This window comes from Littorina saxatilis, linkage group LG11, assembly GCF_037325665.1.
Source record: "Littorina saxatilis isolate snail1 linkage group LG11, US_GU_Lsax_2.0, whole genome shotgun sequence".
Taxonomy (NCBI): Eukaryota; Metazoa; Mollusca; class Gastropoda; order Littorinimorpha; family Littorinidae; genus Littorina; species Littorina saxatilis.
Genome location: NC_090255.1, coordinates 19,352,200 through 19,373,642, shown reverse-complemented (window position 1 = coordinate 19,373,642; position 21,443 = coordinate 19,352,200). Strand labels below are relative to the sequence as shown.

The 21,443-nt window shown below is 41.9% G+C and overlaps 1 protein-coding gene across 1 annotated transcript; it reads right to left on the bottom strand.

The window, feature by feature from the left end:
• Window positions 1–10,636: 10,636 nt before the first annotated feature.
• Window positions 10,637–16,712, bottom strand: LOC138980807 (macrophage mannose receptor 1-like). The gene is made up of 4 exons (XM_070353694.1): window positions 16,423–16,712; window positions 15,327–15,580; window positions 12,435–12,629; window positions 10,637–11,097 (listed from the first exon to the last, which is right to left on the bottom strand). The coding sequence occupies exons 1-4, from the start codon at window positions 16,479–16,481 to the stop codon at window positions 10,817–10,819; spliced, it is 789 nt and encodes a 262-aa protein (XP_070209795.1). The 5' UTR covers window positions 16,482–16,712; the 3' UTR covers window positions 10,637–10,816.
• Between the last annotated feature and the right edge of the window lie 4,731 nt (window positions 16,713–21,443).

Genomic DNA, 21,443 nt, shown 5'->3' with positions numbered 1-21,443 from the left:
TTTAAGCAGGTGCTAAGGCGGCTAGCCCACGTGGCCTCTTCCCACTTCTGGTCAGATGCAATGCGCTCAAACCGGCGTAAAAAGTCGTCGAGCTCGTCCTTGTCATCGTCGAACGTCGGCAGTCTCGTACGGTCGGCAACAAACGTCGGCGCGCTAGCCTGAGTAAGCGTACCCTTCTCGGCCTGTAGCCTAGCTAGCTCTAGCTGGTGATCGCGATCCGCCTGTTCCTTCCGGTCTAGTCTGTCACGTTCGTCTTGTCGTTCGGCCTGTCGTTCCCTTTCTTGTCTGTCACGTTCATCTTTCTCTTTCTTTTCTTGTCTGTCTCGTTCATCTTTCTCTTTCCGTTCTTGTCTGTCACGTTCGTCTTGTCGTTCCTGTCTCTCACGTTCGGCCTGTCGTTCTTGTCTGTCAAGCTCTTCTTTTCTCGTCTGTCGCTCTATGTCTTCCTTACGTTCTAACTCCTTGCGCTTAAGCAAACTACGCGCTCTAACGCGTGCGTCTCGCTCTGTCTGTTCCTCGCTACCAGGAGTCTCAAAAGTTAATCTCTTCGTAGGAGATCCCCCTGTAGCCATGGTTAGTTTAGCAAAGCTTTATCACAAAAGTAAGTCTAACGCAGCTATAGCTAGAATACGCGGTGATGAAAGCGGTGGATACAAAAATCCAGTAACCGGAAAATGCAGAAGAAAAATCCAAACGGTGTAGAACAAAACGCGTAGCCTACTTTATGGCTGCTTTTTGCGGTGAAACAAAGTGTTTCCCACAGCCGTGGCCTACTTTATCGGCTGCTTTTTGCGGTGAAACAGAGTGTCTCCCACAGCCTTGGTTAGGACAGAAGTCCTCGGACCCTTCCCCCCCAAAATTCCAACAAAGTCAAAATATGGAGAAAAATCCAAGTAAAACAAGACGGTAGAAATGTAACCTGTTACAGAATGCGAAACAACAATGTAGAGAAAACTGAGTAAAACGAATAACAAATCCGCTAACCCCGCTCAGCTCTCTGCAACGGAAAACTATGAACGTACAACAACAAAGATTCACAAACAAAGGAAAGGGAAGTAATCACAGTTAGCGCATACAATAGCTCACAAATTACAATTTACATTTCCTGCAAGATGTGAATCGCTTAAGGTGTGGTATATGATCAAAACTATACAAAAAAGGGTAGCACCAAGCAGAAAATAAGTCGAGCACTGACGAGATTATCTGCTCTTAGTTATCCTTAATTGGTGGGTCTTTATCAGTTGGAAATTAACTGAGTAAATCCCGGCTTGGCCCCCATGTGTCACGTTTCAATATATCACTTAAGGTGATTATGAACCGGTTAATTACTACTAATTAACTAACCACACCACGATCCACTCTCGCAGTCATACAATTAAATAGAGTCAACAAAAGTATAAGTTTCAGACGCCTGTTTATGTATAAACTCGCCACCTCCCTCGAGCCTTCACTCAAAATATGTTCCTTTTACGTTCTCAACACGTAAAAAACCCGTGATCACTGACAAAATGCCAGTAGTATATAGAAAATTATAGTAACACGCTGATCCCGTGTAAATACAGTCAAATGAGAATGTTCTGTTCAAAAGCTCTAGTTCATGCAGGGGTCACACACCCCACGTTGTCACTACTCCAATGAAATCACAGATAAGAAAAGACAACGGTGGTCAACGGGGTGCGTAAGACACGGTGCACTTAGCTTTCTTTCTGTATGCTGGTTAGCCGGTATGCTGGTTAGTCGGGTTGCTGGTTAGCCGGTTTGCTGGTTAGCCGGTTCGCTGGTTAGCCGGTCTGCTGGTTAGCCGGTCTGCGTAGCTTCCTCAGGTCCCAGCTCCAACGTCTGCGGCTAGCAGTGTCCCGCCAAAGGCAGCCGTGCAGCAGTTACAGGAACACGAAACGAAACGAAGGCTGCAAACAGAAAGCATCGGTGCACTAAACATGTCAGCTACCCCTCACCCACCACCTTTAAACATGTCATCTTTAAATATCTCATCGAGCACGTGGGCCTGCACAAAACGGACTTTTTACAACAACAAAACAGTCATTTTCCGTCCTTCTCTCCCTATCTGCAAAAACCATATACAGATTAGTATTTTAGCGTCACAGAGAGTAAATTATGCGCTAACCTGGAAAGAACAACAGAGAGTATTTCATTCCACAACACAGACTCATCAACAGCGTTAAATAATGATTTATTACCTCAAAAGCCTATGATTGTACTCTCATGGAAGCAAAATCCGCTTCCTCCCTGGAACAGCCTCTGTTCGTCAACAGTGACCGAAAACCTCCAGAACCCCTTGTCGAATCCTTATGCGAAAGCCATCGCCGACGAAGGAATGTTGACGACTTGTCCTCAGCAAAATATGTGGCAGTGAGAAGGAATAACTAGTGGAAGCTCCCCTAGAGTGCCGAATACAATATTCGGTGAAAAACCATCATACTCTAGAAACTGTGTATTAGATCCTTCCCCTTCTGCCGCTGGGTGTCAAGTGCGCCGTTCTTGTGTCTCTCTCAGACAACCTAGCCAATAACACGTGACTGACCTTGTCACAAAAACCAGTCCAGCTATACACAATTCTGCCTCCCAAGCAGAAAAAAGACACGAGAAACTCAATCCGTGAAAATCCCGTGCGCGCTGTCAGCGAAAAACCGTCAGCCCTATGACAGCAAAAACCCCCACTGTGAAACTCGTGCGCTACAAAACATCCGTGCTCGTTGAGCACTGTCAGCAAACTCTGCTGTAGCCCAATATCACGCACAGGCGCTTTCTATCATACACGACCAAGAACAGGCACTCCACTGAGTGACACTTTCCTGGTCTCTGTCACCCGATCGTGACACACTTTGCACTTGTAATGTTTTATTATTTTTTGTATTATTATTATCATTATTATTATTATTATTAATATAATTTATTATTATTATTGTTGAATTGTTTCTTGTATTGTTTTTGCTCTCCCTCACCCCTCAACTCCCTTTTCTGTACATAGTCTGATTTCTTTTTGTTTTAGTTCCTTTTATTTGGTGTTGAATGAAATGTGTTTTTATTGTGTTTTTTAATTTTCCATGTACCCTCACGGGGTTTTATTGGAATAAATAAAACTTGAAACTTGAAACTTGAAAACCTAGACCAGACACGTGTTTCGACACTATTGTGTCTCATCAGTGGTCAGGTGGTACTGATGGCGAGAGTTGTCAACCCATGGTATCCAACTAAGAAGCAAACCATTCTCTGAATGGTAGCTTCTGTTGGCATGGGAGACTACCCTCATCTGACAACCCCAAGAGGATATCTGTGAAGGGAAACACTTTGATTTAAGGCCAAAGTGTAGAATTGATATTTATTAAAAAAGAATTTAGAAATTTAGACAAGTTTTAACCAAGAAATTAGGTTAAAACAAGGGAAATTTGAAAAAGCCTAAAGGGAGGTAACTCTGTACCAGCCTGCAGATCCAGAAATGGATACGCGAACAAGTTAGATCTAATTTTGAAAAGGTTAAACAGGAAAAGCGGTCAACTTTTCACTGCTGTTCAACACAGGACTTGGTAAAGAAGAAGTTTTCTGCTTTATATCTATCATACACTTGGGCTCCGTGAGAGAGACCTTTCATGAGATAACTATATAGTTTAAACCACACGTGTGTGTATCATGTAAATGAGATCGTGTCAAACTAGTCTGGTAAGGACCTGCTTTTCTACTGTTTGTGATGCCAAAGTCGATGAGACAAACGTCATTATGGAAACACTTTTGAGCCTGCTTTTTTTCCTGGAAGAACTTTTAGAACCTACACGTCACGCTACACATTCTAGAGTGACGTTTCTTTGATTTGACGTCAAAGATTGCACGAGGGCTTTGTAAGAGATCGAGGTTTCCAAAGAAGCGTCTTCAATTTGGACGCCGCGTTTCTTACCACATTAGGAGGAGGCTCCGATAGCTGCACAGGCTTTCAAGTCTGGTGAGCATCGTCGTTTAAAACTAGCTTGAGCTTACTCCCTCTTGGGACAAAACCAATGCATTGTTATTTGAGAGTTACTCGTGAGTTGTTGTGCAAGGAAGGTTCGTGACCCTCTCGTGGGTTTCCGAGCCGCTCCGTTCGTGTTAGTATACGTTATTTGTATTTTTGACCAAAATATGACATTTTACACAGATCTCGACAGTCAGTGTTCCTCCGAGACCGTGCTAGCGGTCGAGGTGAACACTGACTGTCGAGATCTGTGTAAAATGTCATATTCTGGTCAAAAATACAAATAACATTTATGTATCGATCGATTCTGGTTAGAATTCCTTTTAGTTTTATGATTGAACGCACACAAACATGCACTATTTTGTAGTCTCGGCTGGCCGCCTAAATATGAAGTTTTGTCGGCCTCTGACGTCACATGGCTTAAAGAAGGAAAATCCAGTGTTCAATCGATACATTGTGCTTTACACTCTATCGATCTCACAGTTCAAAGTGATTTCATTTGATTACTACCCCTATTCTCTCGTTAACATTGTATCAATTTGGAACACAAAATAAAATAGCACTGACATCAAGCGTGAACGAAAAAAAATGTTGGCATTCTGAACACCGGAACACACTGACCGATCATCGAAAGGCACTGACGACATTTCACGCAAAAAAAGATTCCCCTACCCATAATTCCCTCCAGTTTGGATAGTATGAAAGCTTTTTGTGCAATGACGCCTTACGCTCGGTTAATTAGGCTACATAAAGGCAAGCAACCGGTTAACGGTTGTGAGCCGGTGGTGACAGAAACAATCACTGAAGAGCGAGGCATACTTGTGAAATGATCCTATTTGCTTCACTATATGCACACTTCCGTCACTGCAAGGTGGGAACGCACAGGGGCCTGAAATGTTCTTGTCTATTTTGTAACCGAACCAAACCAGTGACCGAAATGATCGTTGAGCGATCGCTGAAGACAGGGCCTGCGGTGCACGCGTCCTTAGCCTTAGGCCTACTTTGACTTCGTCGCGTACGATGGAGGCTAAAGTACACGTATGTCTTCTTCTTCTTCTTCAGCGTTCGACGATGGCTGTGTCTAGATTCTTTGGCCCGTGATGTTGACGAAGTGGGCTGTCATTTCCAGGTCCTGAGTGCTGCCCCATAGCTTGGTGTGCAGCGATATGTCCCTGTGGGCCAGACATGTTTCCGTGATTGTGTGTGTGTGTGTGTGTGTGTGTGTGTGTGTGCGTGTGTGTGTGTTTTTGTGCGTGTGTAAGAACTTTTGCTTCTTGTGTAAGTATAGGTGTGTATAAATACGTGCGTGTATTTGTGTGGACGAGTATGTTTATATATGTTTGTGTATGTGTTTGACTGTTTATGTTTGAGTATGTGTGTGTGTGTGTGTGTGTGTGTGTGTGTGTGTGTGTGTGTTCATGTGTGTGTGTGTGTGTGTGTATGTGTGTGTGTGTGTGTGTGCATGTGTGTGTGTGCATGTGTGTGTGTGTGTGTGGTAAGGCGTGGGTATGAGTGAGTGAGTGTGTGTGTGGCTAAACCGCTTGAGCCTTGACATTCAAAACCAGCTTAGAGGCCGGAGAACATAGCTGTCCTTGGACGTTTTTCATTTCAAAAGAATAATAAACCGGACAAAGACAGTATGTGTATCGGGAATAGTGAGTAGAACTTTAAACATGATCTGCCTATTTGAGGAAGACCATTTTCTGTCGCGTCCTTGAAAGCAAAAATTACCTGAACAAAATCTACCATATATTTTGCGGTCGTGTACACTTAATATAGACCTTAGTAAAGTTGTGTTGACTTTTCGGAAAGAAGCCGTGTCATTTTTTTATTGTGATTTTTTTTGTTTTGTTATGAGGGCCTCGTACATGTTAAACAAAATTGCTTAGTGAAACAAAACAAGGTACATTCCTGTGTCTAAATAACTACCCTATGTTAACACACACACACACACACACACACACACACACACACACACATACACATGTACACACACACACACACACACACAAACACACACACACACACATACACATGTACACACACACACACACACACACACACACACACACACACACCGTCACACACACATACATAGACAAAAACAGAACAAAAACAAAAACTTATTTGATAGTTTCATAAACAGACATTTGCCTTTGTTAGATCAGCGTTTTACCAAAAACATATACAAGATACCACACCAAGACACATAAAGAATAAACATTAGATTAAACATCGAGAATCGCACATTAATATCATAAAAACATCATTTTCTTGTCTGAAAACTGAAAAATTGGCCGAATTTGTCATGGCCTGGAAACAGGACAGGTACACGCGTTTTCTATCAACGTGTTTCGTAAATGCACCGCTAGTAACAGGTCATAACGTGAACGAGACACTACAGCAAACGTGACCTGCTTGTCGCGCTTGGCTGATGACCTTAAACTATACACCTGTGCACCCGGAGACCATACGTACTCCCTTGTTCAGAGAGAGAGAGAGAGATATAGAGTTCGGTTGTGTAGACAGAGAGAGAGAGAGAGAGAGAGAGAGAGAGAGAGAGAGAGAGAGAGAGAGAGAGAGAGAGAGAGAGAGAGAGAGAGAGAGAGAGATCAAATCAAATCAAATCAAATCAAATCAAATCAAAATTTATTTTTCGAGGGTTGTGGCATAAGCAATAAAACGAGCTTTTTTTTCAACCAGCCCTCGCCCAGAGAGGGGACAAAATAATCGAATCACATATTTACACGGATATTCACGTGGAAAAAAAGGTAGAGAAAAACAACACATGAGAGAGAGAGAGAGAGAGAGAGAGAGAGAGAGAGAGAGAGAGAGAGAGAGAGAGAGAGAGAGAGAGACATAAAGAGACAGGGACAGAGAATAACAAAGACAGAGACATAGAGAGCGACAGAGAGAGAGAGAGACAGACAGACACAGAGACAGAGAAAGAGAGAGTGACACAGAGAGAGAGAAAGAGAGAGAGACAGAGAATGATGGAGAGACTGAGAGAGAGAGAGAGGGTGACAAAGAGATAGTGTGTGCGAGAGAGAGGGACAGACAGACAGACAGACAGACAGACAGACAAAAACAGAGAGAACTAAACTGAACTGAACTTTATTTTACAAGAGAGCGATAGATAGAGAGTAAGAGATAGAGGAACAGACAGAGAAGGGGGGGGGCGAGAGAGAGAGAGAGAGAGAGAGAGAGAGAGAGAGAGAGAGAGAGAGAGAGAGAGAGAGAGAGAGAGAGAGAGAGAGAGAGAGAGAGAGAGAGAGAGAGAGAGAGAGAGAGAGAGAGAGAAAGCGAACGATCGAACGAACTTTATTTTACAAGGATAAAGGTTTAAGGCACATTGCCTTGTCTAACAATCTGTTCTTAAACAAATACAAAACGTATAATATCCACTTAAAGAAGAATACAAATGGAACAAATTGATAGATGAAAAAAGCAAAATGCAACCAATATAATGGAAACAAACATTAATGCGGAGAAAGTTAGAAAGACCACAATCAAGAAGAGAGGTAATGAAGAAGAGAGGAAAAAACAAGTCGCGTAAGGCGAAACTACTACATTATTTTAGTCAAACTGCGGAACTCACAGAATGAAACTGAACGTAGTCCGCCGCTAGTGCAAAAGGCAGTGAAAGTGACGAGCCTGGTTGGCGCGGTAGCGGTTGCGCTGTGCTTCATAGCATGCTGTACTGTACCTCTCTTCGTTTTAACTTTCTGAGCGTGTTTTTAATCCAAACATATCATATCTATATGTTTTTGGAATCAGGAACCGACAAGGAATAAGATGAAATAGTTTTTGAATCGATTTCGGAAATTTAATTTTGATCATAATTTTTATATTTTTAATTTTCAGAGCTTGTTTTTAATCCAAATATAACATATGTATATGTTTTTGGAATCAGAAAATGACGAAGAATAAGATGAAATTAATTTTGGATCGTTTACTAAAAAAATAATTTTAATTACAAGTTTCCGATTTTTAATGACCAAACTCACTCATTACTTTTTAAGCCACCAAGCTGAATTGCAATACCAAACCCCGGGCTTCGTCGAAGATTGCTTGGATAAAATTTCAATCAATTTGATTGAAAAATGAGGGTGTGACAGTGCCGCCTCAACTTTTACAAAAAGCCGGATATGACGTCATAAAAGACATTTATCGAAAAAATTAAAAAAATTTCCGGGGATATCATACCCAGGAACTCTATGTCAAATTTTATAAAGATCGGCCCAGTAATTTAGTCTGAATCGCTCTACACACACACACAGACAGACAGACAGACAGACGGACACACATACACCACGACCCTCGTCTCGATTCCCCCCTCTATGTTAAAACATTTAGTCAAAACTTGACTAAATGTAAAAACAAGTCGCGTAAGGCGACATTACTACATTTAGTCAAGCTGTGGAACTCACAGAATGAAACTGAACGCACTGCATTTGTTCACAATGACCGTAGTCCGCCGCTTGTGCAAAACGGAGTGAAACTGACGAGCCTGTTTAGCGCAGTAGTGGTTTTGCTGTGCTGCATAGCACGCTTTTCTGTACCTATCTTTGTTTTAACCTTTTGAGCGTGTTTTAATCCAAACATATCGTATCTATATGTTTTTGGAATCAGGAACCGACATGGAATAAGATGAAATTGTTTTTAAATCGATTTCGGAAATTTAATTTTGATCATAATTTTTATATTCTTAATTTTCAGAGATTGTTTTTAATCCAAATATAACATATTTATATGTTTTTGGAATCAGGAAATGATGAAGAATAAGATGTGTGTGTGTGTGTGTGTGTGTGTGTGTGTGTGTGTGTGTGTGTGTGTGTGTGTGTGTGTGTGTGTGTGTGTGTGTGTGTGTGTGTGTGTATGTGTGTGTATGTATGTGCATGTGTGTGTGTGTGTCTCCCTCTCTCTCTCTCTCACTCTCTCTCTCTCTCCCTCCCTCTCTCTCTCTCTCTCTCTCTTTCTCTCTCTTTCTCTCTCTCTCTCTCTCTCTCTCTCTCTCTCTCTCTCTCTCTCTCTCTCTCTCTCTCTCTCTCTCTTATACTGTTTTACTAATTATGTAAGTATTGTAGTAGTAGTAGTAGTAGTTTTTATAGTAGATTTAGTCCCTCTTTAGGGCGAGGGCCAGATGCAAAAAAGTATACCAATGCTTATTCTGTTACCCTCGTAAAATAAAGAATTGTCATTGTCATTGTCATTGTCATTGTCATTGTCTCTCTCTCTCTCTCTCTCTCTCTCTCTCTCTCTCTCTCTCTCTCTCTCTCTCTCTCTCTCTCTCTCTCTCTCTCTCTCTCTCTGAAATTCTACATTGGATCATAATTTTTACATGGATCAGAATTTCTACATTGGATCAAAATTTGTATACGGTAAAACAAGTTTTACATGGTATCAGAATTGTTAAACGGTATCAGAGTTTGTACATGGTACCAGAATTTTAACATGGTATCAGAGTTTTTATATGGTGTCAGAATTTCGACATTGGATCAGAATGTTTACATGGGATCAGAATTTTACATGGAATCAAAATGTTACATGGTATCAGAATTGTACATGGTATCAGCACTTTTACATGGAATCAGTAAGAACTGCCTCTTGCGCGCTTACCAAGGACATACAGCCTGGCTGCTTCTTTTGCAGTATGGAATTGTTTCGCTGGTGTAATGTTGCAACAGACGTCAGTGTCTTCCAAAAAAAGTACTTCGGCACACACAAACACACTCACACCCTTTCATTTACCCTACACACCTTACCCCGCTCCTTCAAAGACGGTCTGGGCAATTATATAGAAATTCCTCTGACAAGTTTTCCCCTCTGTTCAGTCTAACCCCCTAAACCCCCCTACCGAAACCCAGCCACCCCCGCACCACATATCTTCAAAGACAGTCTAGGCATTATCGTCCAGCTCATCTCAAAGATCTAGCGACTCTCACCAAAGCTCCGCTCACAGATGTAGCAAAAAATGTTCCCTTCTGTCCAATCCAGCTCCGCCCCCACCCCCCTCCCCCCCCCCCCCCCCCCTCAAACGACCTCTACTTCAAAGACGATCTAGTGAATCTCGCCAAAGCTCCGCTCACAGATGTAGCAAAAGATGTTCCCTTCTGTTTAATCTAGTTCCCCCCACCCTAAAACCATCTCTACTTCAAAGACGAACTAGTGAATCTCGCAAAAGCTCCGCTCACAGATGTAGCAAAAGATGTTCCCTTCTGTCCAATCCAGCTCCCCCCCCCCCCCCCACCCCTAAAACCATCTCTACTTCAAAGACGAACTAGTGAATCTCACCAAAGCTCCGCTCACAGATGTAGCAAAAGATGTTCCCTTCTGTTTAATCTAGTTCCCCCCACCCTAAAACCACCTCTACTTCTAAGACGAACCAGTGAATCTCACCAAAGCTCCGCTCACGGATGTAGCAAAAGATGTTCCCTTCTGTCCAATCCAGCTCACCCCCCCCCCCCCCCCCCTCTAAAACCACCCCTACTTAAAAGACGATTCAATGTCTGTCGCAAAATCTCTGATCACAGATGTAGCGAAAGAGTTCCTCTCCCGTCCACTTCGGAACCCCCCCCCCCCAAAAAAAAAAAAAAAAAAAAAATATATATATATAAATAACACAATAAAAAGTCCAAAACCAAGCCAGAATGTCGCATCTTTTTTTCTGGCTTGGTTTTGGACTTTTTATTGTGTTGTTTAAATAAGCTTTTTTAAGTTTTAAAAAGTTTTCCAGCCTTCATTGTGTGGAGTGGTGCAGAGGAAAAAGAGTTTCTTGAATTCTGTATATATATAAATATATATATATAATAAAATTGAAGAAACGCAACCCACTCCTCCTTCAAGGACGGTTCAGTGACTCTCGCCAAAGCTCCGCTCACAAATGTAGCGAAAGATTTTCGCCTCCCTCCAGTCCTCCCACTTGAAGCCATCGTTGTCGTCGAGGTAGACGACGTTGTCGTCGCCGTCGCTGTTGTCCGGCCGGTTCTTCTTCCAGAAAGGAGCGGTCATCGTCAGGTCAATTGGCTGACCGCTCAGCCAGAGGAAGTCCGGGCCGCTCGCCGGGTAGCTAGAATGGTTCCAGGTGTCGTAGGGGCGATGGGCTCCAATGTGGTAATTGCTGCGTGGGACATCTGGTAAGGTTAAGAGGCAGGTTAGTGGCAGGTTGGGACATCTGGTAAGGTTAAGAGGCAGGTTAGTGGCAGGTTGGGACATCTGGTAAGGTTAAGAGGCAGGTTAGTGGCAGGTTGGAACATCTGGTAAGGTTAAGGGGCAGGTTAGGGGCAAGTTGGAACATCTGGTAAGGTTAAGAGGCAGGTTAGTGGCAGGTTGGAACATCTGGTAAGGTTAAGGGGCAGGTTAGAGGCAAGTTGGAACATCTGGTAAGGTTAAGGGGCAGGTTAGAGGCAAGTGGGAACATCTGGTAAGGTTAAGGGGCAGGTTGGAACATCTGGTAAGGTTAAGGGGCAGGTTAGAGGCAAGTTGGAACATCTGGTAAGGTTAAGGGGCAGGTTAGAGGCAAGTTGGAACATCTGGCAAGGTTATGGGGCAGGTTAGAGGCAAGTTGGAACATCTGGTAATGTTAAGGGGTAGGTTAGAGGCAAGTTGGAACATCTGGTAAGGTTAAGGGGCAGGTTAGAGGCAAGTGGGAACATCTGGTAAGGTTAAGGGGCAGGTTGGAACATCTGGTAAGGTTAAGGGGCAGGTTAGAGGCAAGTTGGAACATCTGGTAAGGTTAAGGGGCTGGTTATAGAGGCAGGTTGATTTAAGAGATGTAACGGATCAAAAAACTGTCTGTCAAGCCTGATATTTATTGAACGAAGTCGACTTCGCAAATTCTACGTACTTGACATGCACAATGTGGTAATTGCTGTGTGAGACATCTGGTAAGGTTAAGGGTTATAGGCAAGTTGGTTCAAGAGATGTAACGGATATCATACATTATTTGTATTTTTGACCACAATATGACAGCGGTCGAGTACTAAACAATGACTGTCGAGATCTTGGTAAATTGTTAGAGGCAGAAGACTGGGTGGAACGAAATACAATGCAAAACACAGTTATACACTGTAAATAAGACAAAGAAACCAATTGTTACTCACTACCAAAACTAAATTTTAAACATGGAACACAAACAGGAAATTAAACGTGTAAAATTTTATTTTTTAAAGTTTTTAATTTGTGCTGCATCGAAAGAAAGATATACCTTTAGCTACTGTTAAAAATATGAAAACATCTTATCGAGCTAAATTTTGTACTGCGGTGCTTTTACGTCCCACTCTCCGCTCAGCCACCCCCCCCCCCCCCCCCCTCATACACACACACACACACACACACACACACACACATACACCACGACCCTCGTCTCGATTCCCCCTCTATGTTAAAACATTTAGTCAAAACCTGACTAAATGTAACAACTACAACAACAGTTCAACTAACATCGTTTTACAATCCCAACAGTTCTCACCTGTGTTGAAGTTCATGAAGTCACTAATAAACGTAGCTTTGGCAACGGTCTCCAGACTGACTAGCGATTGGTTGCGAGCCGCGCATGCGTCTCGGGCATCCATCCACGAAAGCCTGAACTCGGATCTCGTTTCCAGATAGTAACAGGTTCCGGTTGTACGATCCACCACGTAGTTGTCTTCCTTGGGACACGATTCTGCAAGAAAAAAAACTTTACATCTGATATACGTTTGTCAAGGTGTGTGTGTGTGTGTGTGGTTTTATGTGTGTGTGTGTGTGTGTGTGTGTGTGGTTTTATGTGTGTGTGTGTGTGGTGTAGGTGTATGTGTGTGCCGTGAGTGTGTGTGTGTGAAGGTGTGTGTGTTAGTGTGTGTGTGTGTGTGAGACTCTCTGTGTGTGTGTGTGTGTGTGTGTGTGAGTGTGACTGTGTTTGTAAGACTATGTGTGTATGTGTATGCGTACGTGCGTGCGTACGTGCGTGCGCGAGCGCGTGTCTGCCTGCCTGTCTATCTGTCTCTCAATCTGTCTGTCTGTTTATTTGTCTGTGTCTGCACCTGCGTTCGTCTGTCTGTCTGTCTGTCAGTCTCTCTGTCTGTCTGTGAATATTTCAAACAAGCTTAGTTGGGAGAATCGACATTGTGAAATGTACATACGCTCGGTCGAAGTTTCCTAAAGTTTACTGAAAGACAGAAAGAATGAAAGAAAATCAAAGAGAGAGAAAAGACACGGAAGAAGGAATGAAGAAGAAAGAGAATCAGACTGAAGGATGGCAAGAAAGCAACAAGTCGCGTAAGGCGAAAATACAACATTTAGTCAAGTAGCTGTCGAACTCACAGAATGAAACTAAACGCAATGCAACGCAGCAAGACCGTATACTCGTAACATCGTCAGTCCACCGCTCACGGCAAAGGCAGTGAAATTGACAAGAAGAGCGGGGTAGTAGTTGCGCTGAGAACGATAGTGCTTTTCTGTACCTGTCTCTTCGTTTTAACTTTCTGAGCGTGTTTTTAACCCAAACATATCATATCTATATGTTTTTGGAATCAGGAACCGACAAGGAATAAGATGAAAGTGTTTTTAAATTGATTTCGACAATTTAATTTTGAAAATAATTTTTATATATTTAATTTTCAGAGCTTGTTTTTAATCCAAATATAACATTATTATATGTTTTTGGAATCAGCAAATGATGGAAGATAAGATGAACGTAAATTTGGAACGTTTTATAAAAGAAATATTTTTTTTACAATTTTCAGATTTTTAATGACCAAAGTCATTAATTAATTTTTAAGCCACCACGCTGAATACCGAAGTCCGGGCTTCGTCGAACAATACTTGACCAAAATTTCAACCAATTTGGTTGAAAAATGAGGGCGTGACAGTGCCGCCTCAACTTTCACGAAAAGCCAGATATGACGTCATCAAAGACATTTATCAAAAAAATGAAAAAAACGTATGGGGATATCATACCCAGGAACTTTCATGTCAAATTTCATAAAGATCGGTCCAGTAGTTTGGTCTGAATCGCTCTACACGCACGCACACACACACACACACACACACACACACACACACACACACACACACACACACACACACACACACATACACACACACACACATACACCACGACCCTCGTCTCGATTCCCCCCTCGATGTTAAAACATTTAGTCATAACTTGACTAAATGTAAAAAGACACGGAAGAAGGAATGAAGAAGAAAGAGAATCAGACTGAAGGATGGCAAGAAAGCAAAAAGCAAACACGTAATTAAAGAGCGCATCGATTATCTTTGTTTGTTTCTTTGTTTGTTTCTTTGTTTTCGTCTCCCCTCTTTGGTTTTTCCTTTCTTCCTGCAATTCATGTTCTTTCTTTCTTTTTACATTTAGTCAAGTTTTGACTAAATGTTTTAACGTAGAGGGGGGAATCGAGACGAGGGTCGTGGTGTATGTGCGTGTGTGTGTGTGTGTGTGTGTGTGTGTGTGTGTGTGTGTGTGTGTGTGTGTCTGTCTGTCTGTCTGTCTGTATGTGTGTGTGTGCGTGTGTAGAGCGATTCAGACTAAACTACTGGGCCGATCTTTATGAAATTTGACATGAGAGTTCCTGGGTATGATATCCCCGGACGTTTGTTTCTTTTTTTCGATAAATACCTTTGATGACGTCATATCCGGCATTTTGTAAAAGCTGAGGCGGCACAATCACACTATCATTTTTCAATCAAATTGATTGAAATGTTGGCAAAGCAATCTTCGACGAAGCCCGGGGTTTGGTATTGCAATTCAGCTTGGTGGCTTAAAAACTAATGAGTGTGTTTGGTCATTGAAAATCGGAATCTTGTAATTAAAATTATTTTTTTATTAAACGATCCAAAACCAATTTCATCTTATTCTTCGTCATTTTCTGATTCCAAAAACATATACATATGTTATATTTGGATTAAAAACAAGCTCTGAAAATTAAACGTATAAAAATTATGATCAAAATTAAATGTACGAAATCGTTTTAAAAACTATTTCGTCTTATTCCTTGTCGGTTCCTGATTCCAAAAACATATAGATATGATATGTTTGGATTAAAAACACGCTCAGAAAGTTAAAACGAAGAGAGGTACAGTAAAGCGTGCTATGAAGCACAGCGCAATCGCTACCGCGCCAAACAGGTTCGTCACTTTCACTGCCTTTTGCACTAGCGGCGGACTACGTTCAGTTTCATTCTGTGAGTTCGACAGCTACTTGACTTAATGTTGTATTTTCGCCTTACGCGACTTGTTTTCTTTTTTCTTTGCCTTTCTGGTATTGCTTTCGCTGCCTTTGTCGTTATTATCCTTTCAGTTTCTTTTTATTTCCTCTTTATGTATTTCTTTCAAAATGTATCCATAAGAACTAATTACTTACGCGACGAAGGTCTAAAATATCTCCACCCGGTACCAGCAAGGCCAGTACTCGGCGAGACATGGACCATCGATTGACGTAAACAGCATTTTGTAATGACGTGGTAGAAGAAACCATTGCAGGATGACGTCATCTGACACGACCTGGCACATTCCCTTGATGACGACACTAACAATGACGTCACTGCATCCGCTTTCAGTGCCAGCTTGTCGTCATATGTGTCGTCGCGGTACCATGTGATGATGGAAATGTCGTTGCTTGGAAATGAATAATACAGGATGTTTTGGTTTAACACACTGCGCAAGAAGACAGACAAAACAAGGGACATGCCAGCAAAGAGATAGACAGACAGACAGACAGACCGTGAGATATACACCCACCCACACACACACACACACAAACACACACACACACACAAACACACACACACACACGCGCGCGCGCAAGCACGCACACAAACGCACATACACACACACGCACACAAACAAGAGCGCGCACTCATTTACAGAAAACAGTAATTTAATAAATATTGTTTGAAAAACAAAATCTGTTTCAAACTTCCAGAATTTTACATGTACGACGTAAACCGAAAATAACATGAGTTTGCTAACAGGGTCACCGACTAACTGTTTGACTGATACACTTACTAATTAACTAAGTTACCAACTAACTTACTAACTATCTAACCATGTAACTTACCATCTTGCTAACTAACTTACTAACTAACTAACTAACTAACTAATTAACTAACTTTCTAACTAACTTATACTAACAAAATGCTAACTAACTAACCAACAAACGTGTCTGTTACAAACAGATACATTATTCAGTTGACAACAATTTCGTGATGATGTGTTAGACCTCTTTGTCTGGACATCTGCGTGCTTAAAGATTCATTTTTCATTTTCATTTTCATTTTTCATTTTCATTTCATTTTCATTTTCATTTCATTTTTTTAAATTTTTTCATTTTCATTTTTCATTTCATTTTTCATTTTCATTTTCATTACTTTATTGTTCTCCTTTTCTAAAACGTTAGTTTGCTTGTTTTGGTTTTGTATTTTTTATGAACAGAGAGAAAAAACACTAATTTTACTCACCAGAAAACGCAGCAAAACAAAATTAAGCCGAATACTAAAACAGTACCGAACTTGTCCATGATCAAATTCACTTTCTTGAATCAATCTCCTTGCACAAAAGTCTTAAAAGGTGTAACCGCGCAGTTGGCCGAAAAGGAAACAAACACACCAATTACAGTCACTACTATTAAACCATTCTTACTCCAGAACTCCGCGAAGAAATCGTGCGTATAGGCACTTCTCAAAGAAAAGTAGTAATTTAATCTCTTGGGACAAAACCGTGAAATACATATATCACCCGATACGTGTTTTTGAAAATAATGCCAGGCTCGATTTGTAAATCATTTCTACTTCAAGAGTTACAGCCTCCGTCGTGAAATCCAGCACGCGCACTTTATTTTAAAGGCACAGGCCTTCCCGATTCGGGTTACCATCTCACATCTGTTCAGACTTCTACTTTGGATTATTGTTTGTTTGTTTATTGATGTTTCTTGTCTCGAGAAACTCATGGATCAAGTCATGCGAGAGCAAATCAGCATCGATCTTATTTTCTGTTTTGTTCTCGGCCTATTCTAAAATATAAAAAATAAATTGTTTTTTTTTAAATTATCCACATCTGAGGCGTATCAAAGACAAGTAAAAGGTACAGGGTTCCTTAAAACTCAGATTGTTTACATTCCGGTGCTTTAACTCTGTCAAAAAAATCGTCATATCTTTCAAACAAGTTTTTAAAAATCGTCATTTCTTTCAAAAAGGTTTTTAAAAATCGTCATTTCTTTCAAAAAAAGTTTTTAAAAATCGTGTCCGGGGGTACGCCTTGGAATAAAACATTCATTCAGAGTTTCTGCAATGCAGTCGAACCTGCCCTTGCGACCACCTATCCAAAGCGACCACCTGCCCACTGCGACCACTCTTGGTCGGTCCCTGGTCGTCATAGACAGGTGAGTCTGTATTGTATTCTGGGTAAGACCCTCCTTCTACTACTCGGACAAGAGCTGAAAATCAACTGCCCAGCTGCTTTGTGTGTAGGGCTGGAATTTTATCATGAAATAAATTCGCTTTTTGACAGTCAGACACTAGTATTACATGAGTAACTGACACGAGTGTCCATCCGCGGTATTAAATTAATAACAAAAACCAAAAAAATGTCCACTCAGCACGAAAAGGTACCCTGCAGGCTGTGGATTTTTGGCATAAGTTCTAATGGAGGGACGGTCTTGGTCCTGTACTAGCTAGATCTGAGACGATGACTCTTCTTCTTCTGCTACTTTTTTTTTTTTTAACTGGGGGCCCGGTAGCTCAGTTGGTAGAGCACTGGACTTGTGATCCTAGGGTCGCAGGTTCGAATCCGGGCCGGGACGGACACGGGTCAACTTTATGTGCAGACTCAGAGACGGTATCCATGTTCCACCCCCGTGTCACCACTGTGGCACGTAAAAGACCTCGGTCATTCTGCCATAAGTATATGGCTGATTACACCTAAACACGCATGCACAGTCCTGGGTAGCGGCGTCTCTGTTGCTGCTAGCTTTCCACTGGGAGGAAGCGACCCGAATTTCCCAGCGATGGGACAATAAAGTAGTGAAAATGAAATGAAATGAAATGAACATTTGATGGTGGGGATTTTGCGTGACACGCCGTGTTGTGTGTGTTGTTGCAGTTGCAGTTGTAGTTGTTGTTTGTTGTTGTTGCTTTTTGTTTTGTTGTTTTATCCTACCACGTGGACAGCATGGCACTGGCCTTTTGATAAAAACTACCCGGGGTCTTTAACGCGAGCATTTGTCTTATTGCACGCATTTGTCTTATTGCACGCATTTGTCTTATAAGCATTTGCTTGAGTGCGTGTCCTAGTTGTATGTTTTGAATTGTTTCATGCGAAGAATTTTGAATAACATTTTGTTCAAACCAAATCATGACTCTAATCGTTTACACGGGAAGGACTATTCCTTTAAAGTCTTTAATTTCCTTGCGAACTGCGTTTGTTTGCCAGCGCAGAACTATGAGTAGCTACGGCAAACAACAATGATCGATTTTTTTCCGATCGCCTTTCCTGCTTCCGCTGGATTTAATTGTAGAACGGTGTAGTGTCAGTCATGGTTATCGGACGTAGCGATGTTGCGGCAAACATCTGAACCAGCGTCGTTTGGAGTTGACTGCAGAAAAACATAAAAATAATAACATTGCCACGAAATCTCCCCGGGGTTCAAGGATATTCTAACAGAAATCGTGTTGGTGGTTGTAAAATTTAAAAACAAGTCGCGTAAGGCGAAAATACAACATTTAGTCAAGCTGTCGAACTCACAGAATGAAACTGAACGCACTGCAATTTTTCAGCAAGACCGTATACTCGTAGCATCGTCAGTCCACCGCTTGTGGCAAAGGCAGTGAAATTGACAAGAAGAGCGGGGTAGTAGTTGCGCTGAGAAGGATAGCACGCTTTTCTATACCTCTCTTCGTTTTAACTTTCTGAGCGTGTTTTTAATCCAAACATATCATATCTATATGTTTTTGGAATCAGGAACCAACAAGGAATAAGATGAAAGTGTTTTTAAATTGATTTCAAAAATTTAATTTTGATCATAATTTTTATATTTTTAATTTTCAGAGCTTGTTTTTATTCCAAATATAACATATTTATATGTTTTTGGAATCAGGAAATGATGAAGAATAAGATGAACGTAAATTTGGATCGTTCTATAAAAAAATTTTTTTTTTACAATTTTCAGATTTTTAATGACCAAAGTCATTAATTAATTTTAAGCCACCAAGCTGAAATGCAATACCGTAGTCCGGCCTTTGTCGAAGATTGCTTGGCCAAAATTTCAATCAATTTGATTGAAAAATGAGGGTGTGACAGTGCCGCCTCAACTTTTACAAAAAGCCGGATATGACGTCATAAACGACAATTATCGAAAAAATGAAAAAATATCTAGGGATATCATTTCCAGGAACTCTCATGTAAAATTTCATAAAGATTGGTCCAGTAGTTTAGTCTGAATCGCTCTACACACACACTCGCACAGACAGACACACACACACACACACACACACACACACACACACACACACACACACACACACACACACACACACACACACACACACATACACCACGACCCTCGTCTCGATTCCCCCTCTATGTTAAAACATTTAGTCAAAACTTGACTAAATGTTAAAAAACACTGCAATGTTGCCATGATATTTCTCTGAATTCAGGATGTTCTTCAGAAATCGTGAGGGGTTTGTATCAGTAAAATGAAAAGAACATCCATGTTGCCATGATATTTCCCTGAAATTTTGATAGAAATCCAATCTAGCTGGCTGATTTAAAATAAAATAATATAACATTGCCATGATATCTTCCTGTTTGTAGTACGGATATGACTGTCCAGATTTGTAAGCGGTGTGGCAGTGTCAGAGCCCCTTTCACTTGTCCAAGCTTTTCGACGAGCAAATAGCAAGCTACTGGCCGGCTTTAACCTGCGGCATCGCAACGATCAACTAAGTCTGATGTGTATGTTATACAGTGTGCGCTTAAAATGATACCCTTTTCTTTAAAACAAAAATATACTCATCGGAGTACACGATTCGTGAGGGCCCCAAAGGGGGGGGTATCATCACGATCACGGGAAGGGAAATTTTAGCTTTCACGATCACAAACACCGTGACGAATAGAGGATCATAGAGTGATACAGCTGTGAAAAATGTACGTTGAAAATAAAATGCTTTGCAATAATGCCCATCACGATCACGAAAACAAATGACGATCACGATCACGAGACTTGATTTTTTTGTCATCACGGATCACGAGAAAAGTCCCATCACGATCACAGAAATGGAAATTTGGGCAATCACGGTCACAGAAAGGTCAAAAAACGCCAATCACGATCACGATTTTAAACCCTTTGGGGCCCTCATTCGTTGCGGCAACGATTGCTGGCCCGCAGTGATCGCCGACAACTGCGATAATACGTTGAAAAACCACTTCTGGCATTTTGATCTCGAGCTCACACTGCATACCATACCCATCAGAGTTGGTTGTTCGTCGCGATGACAGGTTAAAGGCTCACTCCGTTCGGCTCGCCGTCTTAGTTCTGGTCAGGCTTTTACATTGAATAAGACCATCTGACGGGCGCTGTGGCGGGGTGGAAAGACGTCGGCCTCTTAATCGGAAGGTCGTGAGTTCGAATCCCGGTCGCGGCCGCCTGGTGGGTTAAGTGTGGAGATTTTTCCGATCTCCCAGGTCAACTTATGTGCAGACCTGCTAGTGGCTTATCCCCCTTCGTGTCCACACGCAAGCACAAGACCAAGTGCGCACGGAAAAGATCCTGTAATCCATGTCAGAGTCATCCCCACAAGGTTCCAGGGGTATGAAAGCAGCAACATTATCGAGCGGCAGGCCGTCAACAACACACGAGGCTTCCGCATCCCCACCTGCAAGACAGACCAGTACAAGAACTCCTTCTTATTACGGACAGTCGCAGAGTGGAATCAGCTGAGTGACGCAGACCTTTCCAGCACGACCAGCCCAGCCAGCCAGCGCAGCATCCTCAGCGCTGAGACTGCCGTCATCAGGGCTGCCCCAACACTGATCGCCTACAGAGCCCAGTAGTTTTTACCATTTTAACAAGTTACAAAGAGTGGGAAAGACATTGAAGCAACAGCCTGTATGACTCGTCCCACCAAAGTCAGGACTTTTATTGTACTCTAAATTATTATCATGCGCTCTCCCGCATCCGTTGCGAAGATGACCAACAGTGGTCCCTGCAACGTAACAAATCCAGATCCAGATCCAGATCCAGAGTTCGGTGGGTTATAGAAACACGAAAATACCCAGCATGCTTCCTCCGAAAGCGGCGTATGGCTGCCTAAATAGCGGGGTAAAAACGGTCATACACGTAAAAATCCACTCGGGCAAAAAACACGAGTGTACGTGGGAGTTTCAGCCCACAAACGCAGAAGAAAAGAAGAAGAAGAAGAAGAAGAAGAAGAAGAAGACCATCCCTCCACTTGGTCACATACCTAAAATGAACAGCCTGAGT

Coding starts and splice junctions, on each gene's coding strand:
- LOC138980807 (XM_070353694.1), bottom strand. CDS start 16,481: ATGGACAAGTTCGGTACTGTTTTAGTATTCGGCTTAATTTTGTTTTGC. Junction 12,630..15,326: donor ATATTTTAGACCTTCGTCGC/GTAAGTAATTAG, acceptor TTTTTCTTGCAG/AATCGTGTCCCAAGGAAGAC. Junction 11,098..12,434: donor CTTCATGAACTTCAACACAG/GTGAGAACTGTT, acceptor TAACCTTACCAG/ATGTCCCACGCAGCAATTAC.